This window comes from Dromiciops gliroides, chromosome 2 (genome assembly GCF_019393635.1).
Source record: "Dromiciops gliroides isolate mDroGli1 chromosome 2, mDroGli1.pri, whole genome shotgun sequence".
NCBI classification, from domain to species: Eukaryota; Metazoa; Chordata; class Mammalia; order Microbiotheria; family Microbiotheriidae; genus Dromiciops; species Dromiciops gliroides.
The window spans coordinates 645146724-645160751 of record NC_057862.1 but is presented as its reverse complement, the minus strand read 5'-3'; the positions used below and the strand labels follow the sequence as shown (position 1 = coordinate 645160751).

The 14028-nt window shown below is 40.7% G+C and overlaps 1 protein-coding gene across 1 annotated transcript; it reads left to right on the top strand.

The window, feature by feature from the left end:
- Window positions 1-390: 390 nt before the first annotated feature.
- LOC122739463 (transcriptional enhancer factor TEF-3-like) lies at window positions 391-13371 on the top strand. Its single transcript, XM_043981196.1, is given in 4 exon segments — window positions 391-566; window positions 11914-12327; window positions 12424-12884; window positions 12887-13371. Coding segments are annotated over 4 exon segments (1536 nt in total).
- The last annotated feature ends 657 nt before the right edge of the window (window positions 13372-14028 follow it).

The window sequence follows — 14028 nt, the reverse complement described above, 5'->3', positions numbered from 1 at the left end:
TATCCAAATAACTCGAGACCACCAAGTCAAGCAGAGACAGATTTATTACATACTCATGAGGACGGGCAAAACCCAATTACACATTGAAGTATTGCAAAGATATGCCCAATCCTCTAGGTTTTTATAGTAATCTTGAAAAGGACTGTCCCCACATACACCTAGGGTGGATGAGCTCACAATCTAACATACTCCATCCTCAGAGTTTAATCTGACTCAAATCCATAATTGTCCCACACATTACCCAACTTAACTGCTTCTTCTGGAAAAAATAAACATAAGTTCAATAAGGATATGCCTTATATTTCTTCATAACCCTCAAAATTTAGTAGAGAAGTACTCAATGAATAGTTATCTAAATAGTTTAAACAAATATTTAAAGTGCAAGACATCATGCTAGGCCACGGGGGTACAGAGACAAGAAAAGGAGACCCTGCCTTCAAACAGTTTAACTTCTACTCCGAAGAGGGGGACACACAGGTCTTGGGGGGACACGCAGGTATCGGAGGAGGAAGCAGACACTCATGGCCCCAGGAGGAGGAGGCCCCTGAGCTGAGCCTTAAAGGGAGGTAAGGATGATGAAAGGAGGAGAGGAGGGAGAAGTGTAGTCCCAGCCCTGTTTGTGGGAGTGCATGCAAAGGAAAGATAGAATCTTGAGTTGAGAGAACAACATGTACTTCAGTTTGCCTGGAATATCAATTAGGGAAAACCCTAAGAATACCAGTGGGAGGAGTTTCTTCTTTATCTTAGAGGCAGGGCAGAACTGCAAAAAGTTTTTGATGATCAGGCCAGTGCCTGAGAAGGATTATTTTGGCAGCCATGTAGAAGACCATTTGGCAAGGAAGAGAATGGAAATGGGGAGACCATTTAGAATCCTATTATAGTGACCCAGGCGAGAGGAGATGGTGGTAACGCCTTTAGCAACTGATTGGCTGTGCGGAGTGAGGGAGAGGAGTCAAGGATGACTGTGCTTACTAACCTGAGTGACCAGAAGCAGGTTGGTGACTTCAATTTGATATTTTTGTTATTAAGTCATTTTTCAGTCATGTCTGACAACTCTTCCTGACCCTATTTGGGGTTTTCTTGGTGAGGTCACTGGAGAGGGAAATGTTCAGTGGGGTGGAGCTAAGAGGATGAGTTCTTTGTTGTATGAATTGAGTTTAAGGGGCATATGGGGACATCTAGGAGGTGTCCAACAAATACTGTAGTTAACAGTATGGGACTAGAGACCTGTATCAAAATTGGGGCTGGCTATATAGATTAGGATTTGTAGGCAGCTAAGGGGTACAGTGTTTCAGACCTGGAATCAAGAAGACCTGAGTTCAGTTCCTAATCTCAGACACCAATTGTTTGGGCTTGGGCAGACCTCTGTCTACCTCATCTGTAAAATGGGGATGATGATAATAACACATACCTCCCTAGGCTGTTATGAGAATCAAATCTGCAAGGTGCTTTGCAAACCTTAGAACACTATCAAAATGCTGCTGCTTCTTCTTCTTTCTTCTTTGTCTTCCTCTTTCTTCTTGTTCTTCTTGTTCTTCTTGTTCTTGTTCTTGTTCTTGTTCTCCTCCTCCTCCTTCTCCTTCTTCTCCTTCTTCTCCTCCTTCTCCTCCACCACCACTTCCTCCTCCTCCTTCTTCCTCTTCTTCTTCTCATTCTTCCTCTTCTTTTCCTCCTCCTCCTCCTCCTCCTCCTCCTCCTCCTCCTCCTCCTTTTCCTTCTCCTTCTCCTTTTTCTTATGCTTATTAGCATCTAGAGATCTAGAGATTTAAAAGATCTCAGAGGCCACATAGTACAACCCCTCATTTTACAAAGGATAAAACTGAGGCTCAGAGGAATTAAGTGATTTGTCCTAGGTCACACAGATGATAAGCCCCAAAGCAAGATCAGGCTTGAATCCATGGAGTGAGTGTAAAAAAAAAAAAACAGAAGAGGACCAAACCCTAGGGGATATCTACACTAAGCAGGTAGAAAATGGATGCTGATCCTTAGAAAGACTAAAAAGGAGCAGTCAGATAAGTAGAGGAAGAGCCAAATAAAGGTAGCAGCTGTCACACAAGACAAGGGAGATGAGAGTACCCAGGAAGAGCAGGGTGGTAAGCAATGGCAGAGACTGCTGTTGTCCAGGTCAAAGAAGAGGAATGTACCCCTCCCTTCCTAAATTGCTTCTTAAAAGTCTGTTATTTTAGGGGGCAACTAGGTGGTACAGTGGATAAAGCATGAGTCCTAGATTCAGGGGGACCTGAGTTCATATTTGGCCTCAGACACTTGACACTTACTAGCTGTGTGACCCTGGGCAAGTCACTTAACCCTCATTGCCTCACAAAAAACCCTAAAAAAACCCAAAAAATGTTCTTCCAGTCTCCTCAGGTTTGTCAGGTAGAGTCAAAAGTCGGTTATTTTAATTATTATTCAACTATTATTATTTGATTATTATTTATGACAGTGTATAAGGTCTTCATGTAGCCATCTCTTACATTCCCCCTCTCCCTTTAGTGCCATTCATGGCAGAATTCCTAAGAGATATAAGACATTCCCATCGGAATGCACAATTATCAAACCTTCCTTCTGTCCCTTATGACCCTGAATTTCCTTATACTTTACTCCTCCACCTTGTTACCTTTGTCATGTGGAAGCAGAACAAATGGAGTAGAACCTCATTCCTGGAAAACTATGTCTAGAATTTGAGTCTGGAAAACTCTAGGCTCTAATGGGCACCATTTGTTTTCTAGGTGGCTTAGCCCTTTCCACCTCCCTTCTGAACAGAAGTTCCCCATGGGTTTTCTTTACTTCTCTGATCCTCTACTGGGCACCAACACTCAAATTCTTCATCGTCTGAGTCATTATTGTTTTCTGAGCCACTAGCTAGCTCAGATGGTCTCTCTGCAAATGGGGGCGGGGTTTGGGCCCCTTTTTCTCAAGGTTCTGTTGATAACTCTCCATAGTTCCTTTTCTCCTATTCTCCAAAGAACTAGACTAGCTCCCCAATAGTCATGTATTGTTTGTGCAGGGGCCCAGACCATTCTCAGGGACCATCTTGCCCCTGGCAGGTTGTTTGATTTTTCAACTACATAATTATCCTTTCTGTCCAGAATTCATTATCTGAGTTTCATGTCATGAGGGTGCATTTGGTTTGTAATTTCATTGGTGTAAGGACCTTCCAGAGAGTGTTCTCCCTCCATTCTGAAACTGAGTTTCAGAGAATTGACCAGGAGCATTGAGAGGTTCAGTAATGTGGCTACAGTCACCCTGAGGAGTATGTCAGAGGCAAAGGTTCAGACTAGTTCTGTATCAGACACCAGCCATGTCCAACTTAGTGTTCCTCAAAATATGTCAATGAATCATTCTTTTTTTTTTGTTGTTGTTGAGGGGCAATGAGGTTTAAGTGACTTGCCCAGGGTCACACAGCTAGTAAGTGTTAAGTATCTGAGGTCAGATTTGAACTCAGGTCCTCCTGACTCCAGAGCCGGTGCTCTATCTACTGCGCCAACTAGCTGTCCCCCTAAATCATTCTTAATCCAGACTTCAATCTGACCTCCAGAGGCCTGATCTCAGAACTTCTGAGTGACTGCTCACTTTGAAGCCTCAAACTCCAGTCTGTGTATGGGATAAAAAAATCTCACTGTCATTAAGTCCTCTGTTGGAAAATGCAATAGTTTTCTAGTGACCGTTGCTCTCTTGGTACAAGACTACTTTTTTTGGGGGGGGGGAAGGGTTTTTGTTTGTTTGTTTGTTTGGGAGGGCAGGGCAATTGGTTAAGTAACTTGGCCAGGGTCACACAGCTAGTAAGTGTCAAGTTCTGGATTTGAACTCAGGTCCTCCTGAATCCAGGACTGGTGCTTTATCCACCACTCCACCCAGCTGCCCCCACAAGACTACTTCTTAACATCAATAGGTAGCTTGGATATATGTATGCCAATATTGGTACATATGTGAGGAAATTGATCAAAACCATTTCTCATCCCTATGGTTTTAAAAATTGCATTGAATGGGACAGTTAGGTAGCATAGTGGATAAAGCACCAGCCCTGGATTCAGGAGGACCTGAGTTCAAATGCAGTCTCAGACACTTAATACTTAGTAGCTATGTGACCCTGGGCAAGTTACTTAACCCTCATTCCCCTGCCTCCCTCCTCCACTCCCCCCCCAAAAAAAAAATTGCACTGAATGGATTAGACCAGATTGATTCCTTTTGCCCAGAATTTTGTTTTTGGTTCTTTCCAAAAATATGCTGAAAAATGAAACTTTGGAGTGGTTTATCATTGATAAGCCCAATTCTTCATAGATTTTTGATAGTCAATAAATTATTTTTTAAAAAGTTCCTGTGGATTCCTGGGATGTGGCCAGCTAATGAATGCTTCTTTCTACTTTGAATTCATACTCCTTATTGAGACATTTTGTGACTTGTTATGAGAATTTAAAAAAACAACACTCCTTATTCAGTTTTATTATGCTATTCCTCATAAAGTCATAAGCTTCCATTTACTCAATCCTAATTTTTAAGAAATTATTTTCTTCAGAGAGCTTTTGTATCTCCTTTTCCATTTGGCTTTTCAAGCTGTTGACTTTTTTTTTTCATGACTTTCCTGCATCACTCTCATTTTTTCCTCTACCTCTCTTCCCTTATCTTCAAAGTCTTTTTTGAGTGCTTCTATGGCCTGAGGCCAATTCATATTTTTCTTAGAAGCTTTGGATGTAGGAGTCTTGACTTTGTTATCTTCTTCTGAGGGTGTATTTTGATCTTCCTTGTCACCAAAGAAGCTTTCTAGTGTTTGAAATTTCTTCTCTCTGCTCATTTTGCCAGCCTATTTCTTGACTTTTAACTCCTTCTTAAAGTGGGGCACTGCTTCCAGGGCACACTGTCCCAAGCTTCAGGGGGGCCCAGGTGGTACGATTTAAGGAGAGGCACATTCACCACTCTCTTGACCTGTGCTCTGGTCTGCAAGCAACCACAGGCCTGCTTGCCCTCTGACCTGGAAGAGAATCCTGTTCCACTGTGTCTGCAAGCTCTGGTGTGCCTCAGTCCCTTTCTGACTTGGGCCACCACTCAAGGCTGCCACCTGTATCCTAGCTCGGGCAAAACAACAGAATTCTGCCTCAGCGCCAGCAGAGACCCCCGTAATTTCCCCCTGGCCAACCACTTGACCCCCTCACCATCTGTGGGCTGAGTTCCAGAAGCAGCCACAGCCAAGAGGCTCCTCTGGAGTGGTCTGCCTGGGGCTGTATTGGTGTTGGCATAGCCATGGGACTGAGCTCTACTATCACCCCGGTACAGCAGACCTTTCCTGCTGACCTTCTAAGCCGTCTTTTGTGGGCTCTGCTGCTCCTGGAATTGTCTTATGGCATTATTTAAAGGAATTTGGGGGAGAGCTCTGAGAAGTCACTGCCTTTACTCCATCTTGGCTCTGCCCCCTATTATGCTGTTCTTTTTGGAACATTTGGCTAACTAAAGCCTGTTTCAAGTTCATATTAATTTCACCTGGATAAAAACCTCATGGAATAATAGTATTGAGGGAAGACTTTTTGACATTCCTCAGCTCAGAAGTCAAAGAAAAGTTTCAGCTTACCAAAATGATTTAGCTGTTTGTGGAAGGATTCTTCTAAATGGGAGCCTTTGGTTATCTTTATAACATGTAAATTTTCCTTTCCCAATAAGCCCATTATAAATTCTTTTAATGTAGTTTAATTTGGAACCTTGACTTGGTTTACCTATATGGTCTGTTAAAACGAGGTCTGTTTCCTTAAGGGATTTATGAGATCATGATTCTATTTACCCAAGTTTGTTCAAATTTTATTACCTAAGAAGATGCAGGAAATTGCTGTATGTCAATAATTATTTCTGTCTTTCTGATGTAATTACACCTATAAAAAACCTTGTTTGAATACTAATCTTTGATCAGTTATTGTTGAACCTGTTTTTGCCTCTAAAATTTCTGCATTGTGATAGATTTATTCAGCAGCAGTTTACCTATCATACAGATTCATAGGGGAGATATTTCTTCCATAATAGACTCATATACTTGATAAAGGCTCTGCAAAATGAGCACTTGTCAATTAACAGCTCCATACCAGCATCCTCCTGCTAATCTAAGACTTTCCTTATAGACTCACAAAATCTAGGAGTTGGAAGAGACCTCACTCTCTCTATGTTACCAATGTCCTTTTTTAAACTGTGGTGTCTAGAATGGAACACAGCAATTAAGATGAGGTCTTATGAGGACAGATTAGAGGGGAACTCTCTCTTCTCTCTTCTGAGAAGCTCTGTCTTTCTTTATAGAACTCATTGCATTAGCTTTTGTGGTTACCATCTCACACTAATGACTCATATTGAACTTGCAGTTTAATAAAACCCCAGATATTTTTCAGAACTGCTTTTTCTCCATGACTTCCCCATTTTACCATACTCATGAAGTCAATTTCATCTCTATTGAATTTCATCTTATTGAATTAAGCCCATTTTATTAAATTGTTCTAGCCTGTCAAGATTCTTTTGGATCTTGAATCTGTTACCTACTAGGTTTGTTGTTGTTCATTCATTTTCAGTGTTGTCTAACTCTTTGTGACCCCATTTGGTGTTTTCTTTATTCACTGGGTTAGGTACCTCAAATTTGATAAGAATAATACCATCAGGGGCAGCTAGGTGGTGCAGTGGATAGAACACCGGCCCTGGAGTCAGGAGTACCTGAGTTCATATCCGGCCTCAGACACAACACTTACTAGCTGTGTGACCCTGGGCAAGTCACTTAACCCTATTTGCCTCACAAGAAGAAGAAAAATACCTTTGGGGGCAGCTAGGTGGCACAGTGGATAAAGCACTGGCCTTGGATTTAGGAGGACCTGAGTTCAAATCCAGCCTCAGACACTTGACACTTACTAGCTGTGTGACCGTAGGCAAGTCACTTAACCCTCATTGCCCTGCAAAAAAAAAAAAATAATAATAATAATACCATCAATGACTTTATCCAAGTCATTGACAAAAATGTTAATTAGTGGAGGGCCAAACCAGATCTCTGGGGCATTCCACTGGAGACCCCCTACCACTTGGACATCAAACTCTTTTATGCTTCATCATTAGTCCTTTGGGATTGTCTTGCATCATTGTATTACTGATAATAGTTAAGTCATTCACAGTTCTTCATCAAAAAATATTGCTGTCACTGTGCACAATGTTCTTCTGGTTCTGCTTACTTCACCATACATCAGTTCTTATAAGTCTTTCAGGTCTTTCTGAAATAGTCCTGTTTGCCATCTCTTATAGCACAATAATATTCCAGCACAATCATATACCACAGCTTGTTTAATCATTCCCCAATTGATGGGCATTCTCTTGATTTCTAATTCTTAGCCATCATGAAAAGAGCTGCTATAAATATTTTTGTACAAATAGATCTTTTCCCCCTTTTGGGATGTCTTTGGGATATAAACCTAGCAATGGTATTTCTGGATCACAGTTCTATAACCCTTTGGTCATGGTTCCAAATTGCTCTGCAGAATGGTTGGATCAGTTCACAACTCTACCAATAGTGGATTATTGTCCTACTTTTCACACATCCCCTCCAACATCTAACATTTTCCTTTTTTGTTATATTTACCACTCTGATAGGTATGAGTTTGTACCTCAGACTTGTTTTAAATTTTCATTTCTCTGATTAATAGTGATCTAGAGCACTTTTTCATATGACTATAGATAGTTTTGATTTCTTTGAAAACTGCCTATTTATATCAATTGGGTAATGACTTGTATTTTTATAAATTTGACTTAGTTCTCTATATATTTGAGAAATGAGGCCTTTATCAGAGATAATGTGTTTTAAAAATTCTTTCCCAGTTTTCTGCTTCCTTTATAATCTTGGTTATATTAGTTTTATTTGTACAAAACCTTTTTAATTTTATATAATCATAATTATCTATTTTACATTTTGTATTGTTCTCTATATTTTCCTAAATTCTTCCTGTCCATAAATCTGACAGATAAACTATTCTGTGTTCTCTTAATTTGCTTATGGTATCACCCTTTATGTGTAAATCATGTACCCATTTTGACCTTATTTTAGTATACAGTATGAGATGATGGCCTATACTTAGTTTCTGTCATATTCCTTTCCAGTTTTCCCAGCAGTTTTTTTCAAATAATGAATTTTTGTTCCAAAAGCTTGGATGTTTGGGTTTATTGTATACTAGATTACCATAGTCATTTACTATAGTATAATTTGTACCTATTCTATTCCACTGATCCACCTCTCTATTTCTTAGCCAGTACCAGATTGGTTTTTTTGTTTGTTTTTTTTAGTGAGGCAATTGGGGTTAAGTGACTTGCCCAGGGTCACACAGCTAGTAAGTGTTAAGTGTCTGAGGCCAGATTTGAACTCAGGTACTCCTGACTCCAGGGCCAGTGCTCTATCCACTGCGCCACCTAACTACCCCCCAGATTGTTTTGATAATTATTGCTTTATAATACAGTTTGAGATCTGGTACCGCTAGACAACCTTCTTTCGCATTTTTTTCATTTGTTCCCTTGATATCCTTGAGCTTTTGTTCTTCTAGATGAATTCTAGTATTTTTTCTAGATCTATATAATATTTCTGATATTTTGATTGGTATAGCACTAAAAAAAATTAAATTAACTTAGGTAGGATTGTCATTTTTATTATATTAGCTCGGCCTACCCATGAACAATTAATATTTTTTTTTCAGTTATTAAAGCTGAGTTTATTCATCAGGCTCTTTGAGCTTGGTCATCTAACCAGTTCTGAATTAATCTGATTAGTATTATTGTCTAATCCATATCTCTCCATCTTTTTCATAATAACAGCATGAGATTTATTTAAAGCCAATTTACCTAGATTTCAGCAAAACTGTTGATAAATAAGTCCATAGTATGCCCCTTATCTACCAGTTTAGAAGAAATAAGGTTAATCTAGCATGTCCCGTTCTTGAAGAGGCCAGGCTGGCTCTTTGTTATCCCTGTTTCACTTCCGAGATATTTGTCAACTCTCTCTTTAATGAGCCTTTCTAGGATTTCCCCAGAATTCAAAATGAAACTTACTGACCGATAATTCACAGACTTTGTCCCCGCCACCCCCAGCCTGCCTTTTTAAAAATTGAGACAATGTCTATGCTTTTCCAATATTGTGGCCCCTCTCCCATTTTCTGTGATCTTTCCACTATCCCTGCCAATGGCTAATCAATGACATCTGTCATTTTCCCCCCATACATTCACAAAATGCTGCTTATCTGCATCAGATGATTTGAATTCACAAAGGGTGACCAGATATGCTCTCTTACTCTTTCCTTACTTATCTTGGGTGCCAACTCATTTTTAGTATTTTTTTTTTGTTTTGTTCTTTTACTTCCAGTGCAAAGATCATTCTCCATAGTTCCTGGGCTCACTTCTCTGGCAGCACTGTAATCCATGCTGTACCTTTATTTAATCCTTTAAAATATGCTTTCCCTAAACTTAGATTGTATGTTATGCTCTTTCCTGATTTCTTCTCCTCCATCACAAGTTCTAGGATAGAGGGATCACTTCCCTGCAAAGTGCCCATCATTTCCACTCCAACAACCAGCTCCTCCTTGTTAGTGAGAATTAGATCCAGAATACAATTTCCCTTTGTTTGTTTCCTTAGGGAATTTGGGGTTCACAGTGATGTCACCCAGACATGGACAATTCATTTTACCCAGGTCAGAGAGCCCTTGTCCTGCTTTGACTACAGAAGGAATTTTTGCACATAACTTTCAAGAGATGACGGGATTACAACTGCCACTTGATACCCACTGTCCTGTTCAGCAGACACATTCTCCTCACTCTTCACTGTCACTGGAGTCCAGATGGAAAGGGGGCATTGTTGGTTGGGGCCTGGCTTAAATTTTTCCATGTCTGGGGTAACTGACCCCTATCCCTCACTCCATTGCTGTTTCCTGATGATGGTTAAATGGATGTCAGTCTCTGTAGAACCAAGTTTCTGTTACCTCTCAAGTGTGTCTAGCATGTATGTGTCTTTCTAGACCACAGTTTTAACAAAATATAGTTCAGATTTTCTGGGTCTTCTTTTGTTGTGATGTTCTGACATCAGGCTGATATGATCTTTGGACCCAGGATCTTTTGTCTTTCCAGGAAGAGTGGTTCTGCCCATTGTTCTATTCCTCAGCAAATGTTCCCAGAATCTTCAAATCTGGTCAACCATGAGTGGTCCCTCATTTGGCCTTGGAGATAATAATAGATGTAGTATTGGAAAGGATCTTAGAAGAAATTGGACTGCAAGAGGTTTATGACACACACAAAAGTTAAGAAGCCCTGATTTAGTCCTTAAATATTTTTATTTATTTAAACTTAAATACAATAAGGCAAAAAAGAGAACATTTTCATGTACACAGCACAACATAAAAAGAGGATTCAATATAAAATCATGAGTTTCTATTTCATACTGATTTTTAACATTTTTAAAAATTTTAGACTTTCATTTTCCAAATTACATGTAAAAGCAAATTTTGACATCAATTTTTAAAAAAAACTTTGTGTTCCAACTTCTCTTTTTCCCTCCCCTCCCACCCCCACCCTAAGAACTCAAACAATTCAACATTAAATTATACATGAGTAGCAAACAATTCTACCTTATCTAGGTTGCGAGATACAACTCTGAAGAACTTAGGAAAATTGCAGTACATCTACAGAGAAAGAACTGATGATATCTGAAAACAGACTGAAACACATTTTTTGACAATTCCTTAATCCGAAGTTTTGTTTTTCATACTGTTTTTTTTTAAAAACTATGTAAAAAACACTGTGCTTCTTTTTAAGTTTTCTTTTGTTCTCTGCTGTATACTTTTACTTTTTATCTCCTTTCCCATCATTAGACACAAATATGTATATATGTGCAGAATCATACTATATAGACTTCTATTTTTCAGTTCTTTCTCTAGATATGGATAGCATCTTCCTTCCTTTGTAGGTCCTTTGTAGCTGATTTGAGTATTTCTAATACTCAAAATGATATAGTTTTTCAAAGTTATTATTATTGTTACTATTATTAGCAGGGCAATGAAGGTTAAATGACTTGCCGAGGGTCACACAGCTAGTAAGTGTCAAGTGAATCCAGGGCTGGTGCTTTATACACTGAACCACCTAGCTGCCCCCAAAGTTATTCTTAGAACAATATTACTGTTACTCTGTACAACATTCTCCTGGTTCTGCTCATTTCATGCTTTATTATTTCATGCAAGTAATTCCATATTTTTCTAAAATCAACCAGCTCATCATTTCTTATAGCATAGAGCATCCCATTACAATCATATACCACAACTTGTTCAGCTATTCCCCAGTTGATGGGCATCCTTTCAATTTCCAGTTCTTTGCCACCAAAAAGAAAGCTGCTACAATTATTTTAGTACATATAGGATCTTCTCTCTTTTTCCTAATCATCTTGGGAAACAGACTTCATAGTGATTATTGCTGGGTCAAAGGGTATAGGTAGTTTATTATCTCTTTGGGCATAATTTCAGATTGTTCTCCAAAATGGTTGGATCAGTTCCCAGTTCCACCAACGGTGAATTAGTGTACTGATTTTTCCACATTCCCTCCAACATTTGTGACTTTCGTCTTCTACCATTTTAGACAATCTGATAGGTGTAAGATGATACTTTAAAGTTGTTTTAATTTTAATTAAAATATATTATGTACACATACCAGGCTTCCTCCTTTCTAACTTGAGGCCAGGGGGTGGCGAGGGACAGCAGCCTCCCCAAGGCTCTAACACCCCAGCCCGGCCCCCTGCCTCCTTCCCCCCCCCCCCCTCCGCCGGCCAGCAGTCTCATTCCAGGGTCTTCTGTCCCTTTCCCTGATCAGCGTTATTCGAGAGCTGGAACAGAGTTGGTGCATTTCAGAGTGCCCCTCATAACTCACTTAAACACACCATTCCTCTCTCATCCCCCATCCTGGGACAGCAGGTAAAACGGGTCCTTCTCCAAGCGGAGCCTTGGAGGGCCTGGCCGGCACCATTACCTCCAACGAGTGGAACTCTCCCACCTCCCCTGAGGGGAGCAACGTCTCCCAGGGCAGTGAGACTTTGGACAAACCCATCGTCAATGATGCATAGGGTGTGTGGAGTCCTGACAATGAGCAGAGCTTCCAAGAGGCCCTTGCCATCTACCCACCCTGTGGCAGGCGCAAGTTCATATTATCAGATGAGGGCAAGATGTATGGCCGGAACAAGCTGATTACTCACTACATTAAGATCCAGACTGGGAAAACTCGAACCAGGAAGCAGGTATCTAGCCACATCCAGGTGCTGGCCCGTCGGAAAGCCCGGGAGATCCAAGCCAAGTTAAAGCAGCTATTCAGGGGTGGTATAGCAACAGTCCACAGAACAAATGATTGTTAACATCATCACCACAATAATGATAATTATCACCATATTATCAGTCAGACAACAGGAAAGGATCAGGCAGCTAAGGACAAAGCCCTGCAGAATATGAAAACCATGTCATCTGCTCAGATCATCTCTGCTACAGCCTTCCACAATAAAATGGCCCTTACCCGGGGACCAGCCTACCCAGCAGTCTCAGGGTTTTGGCAAGGAACTTTGCCAGGCCAAGCCGGAACGTCCCATGATATGAAACCTTTCTCTCAACAAACCTATGCTGTTCAGCCTCCGCTCCCTCTGCCAGGGTTTGAATCTCCTGCTGGTTCCACCCTGTTGCCATCAACCCCTCCATGGCAAGGCCGAAGTGTGGCCAGCTCCAAGGTCTGGATGTTGGAGTTCTCTGCCTTCTTGGAGCAGCAACAAGACCCAGACACGTATAACAAGCACCTGTTTGTACACATTGGCCAGTCCAGTTCCAACTACAATGACCCCTACCTCGAAGCGGCGGACATCCACCAGATCTACGACAAATTCCAGATAAGAAGGGAGGACACAAGGGGCTCTTTGAACGAGGACCCTCAAATGCCTTCTTCCTCGTCAAGATCTGGGCTGACCTCAACACCAACATCGAGGACGAAGGCAGCGCTTTTTATGGGATCTCCAGTCAGTATGAGAGTCTTGAGAACATGATCATCACTTGCTCCACCAAAGACTGCTCTTTTGGCAAACAGGTTGTGGAGAAAGTAGAGACAGAGTACGCCGGCTATGAGAATGGCCACTACTCCTACTGGATTCATCGGTCTCCTCTCTGTGAATATATGATCAACTTCATCCAGAAGCTAAAGCACCGGCCAGAGAAATATATGATGAACAGTGTATTGGAGAACTTGACTATACTGCAGGTGGTCACCAACAGAGATACCCAAGAAACCCTACTATGTATTGCATATGTGTTTGAAGTGTCTGCAAGTGAGCATGGAGCCCAACATCACATCTACCGGCTGGTGAAAGAATAAAAGACTGGGGGGGGGGGGTTGGAGGATGAGAAGAACTAGGTATACAGGGAAAGCTGGAAGATCTAGTTTATGCCTGAAGTTCAAAATCAAGAGGAGAACATTCTGCCCCCTTCCCAAGAGCAAACATAATCCCCTAACCTCAAATAAACTCAAGATTTTATGTAATATATATATATATATATAATATATATATTAAAGAATCAATCGGGATCTACAGCATGACATATATAGTTTTGATTTCCTCATCAAAAGAACTGAACATTTAGGGTCCACTGATTTCAGTATCCACACTCTTCTGTGGAAGAATCATGGAATACCAGGTAGGACATACTAATGAAATACTATAGCAGTGGCCAGGAACTAAATTGGAAGAGCCACTGGGAAGCCTTTTGATCTTCTATGTGGCCTGAAATTAGTGGACCCTAAAGTCACAATGTGAGAATGCTTTGAAAGACTAAATCAAAAGAAAATGAGAAAAACATGGAACATATTACCTATCAGACTGTTTTCTCTAAGCATTTTTTTCTAGTAGAGACTTGGACCTTTTTGCTAGCACTTTGTACTCATGGGAAGGTCTAATAACCAGTGCTCAAGTATTCTCCCAAACTTTTATCTCAGAAAGGATGCTGAAATGCATCACTGGTTGTTATATGGACA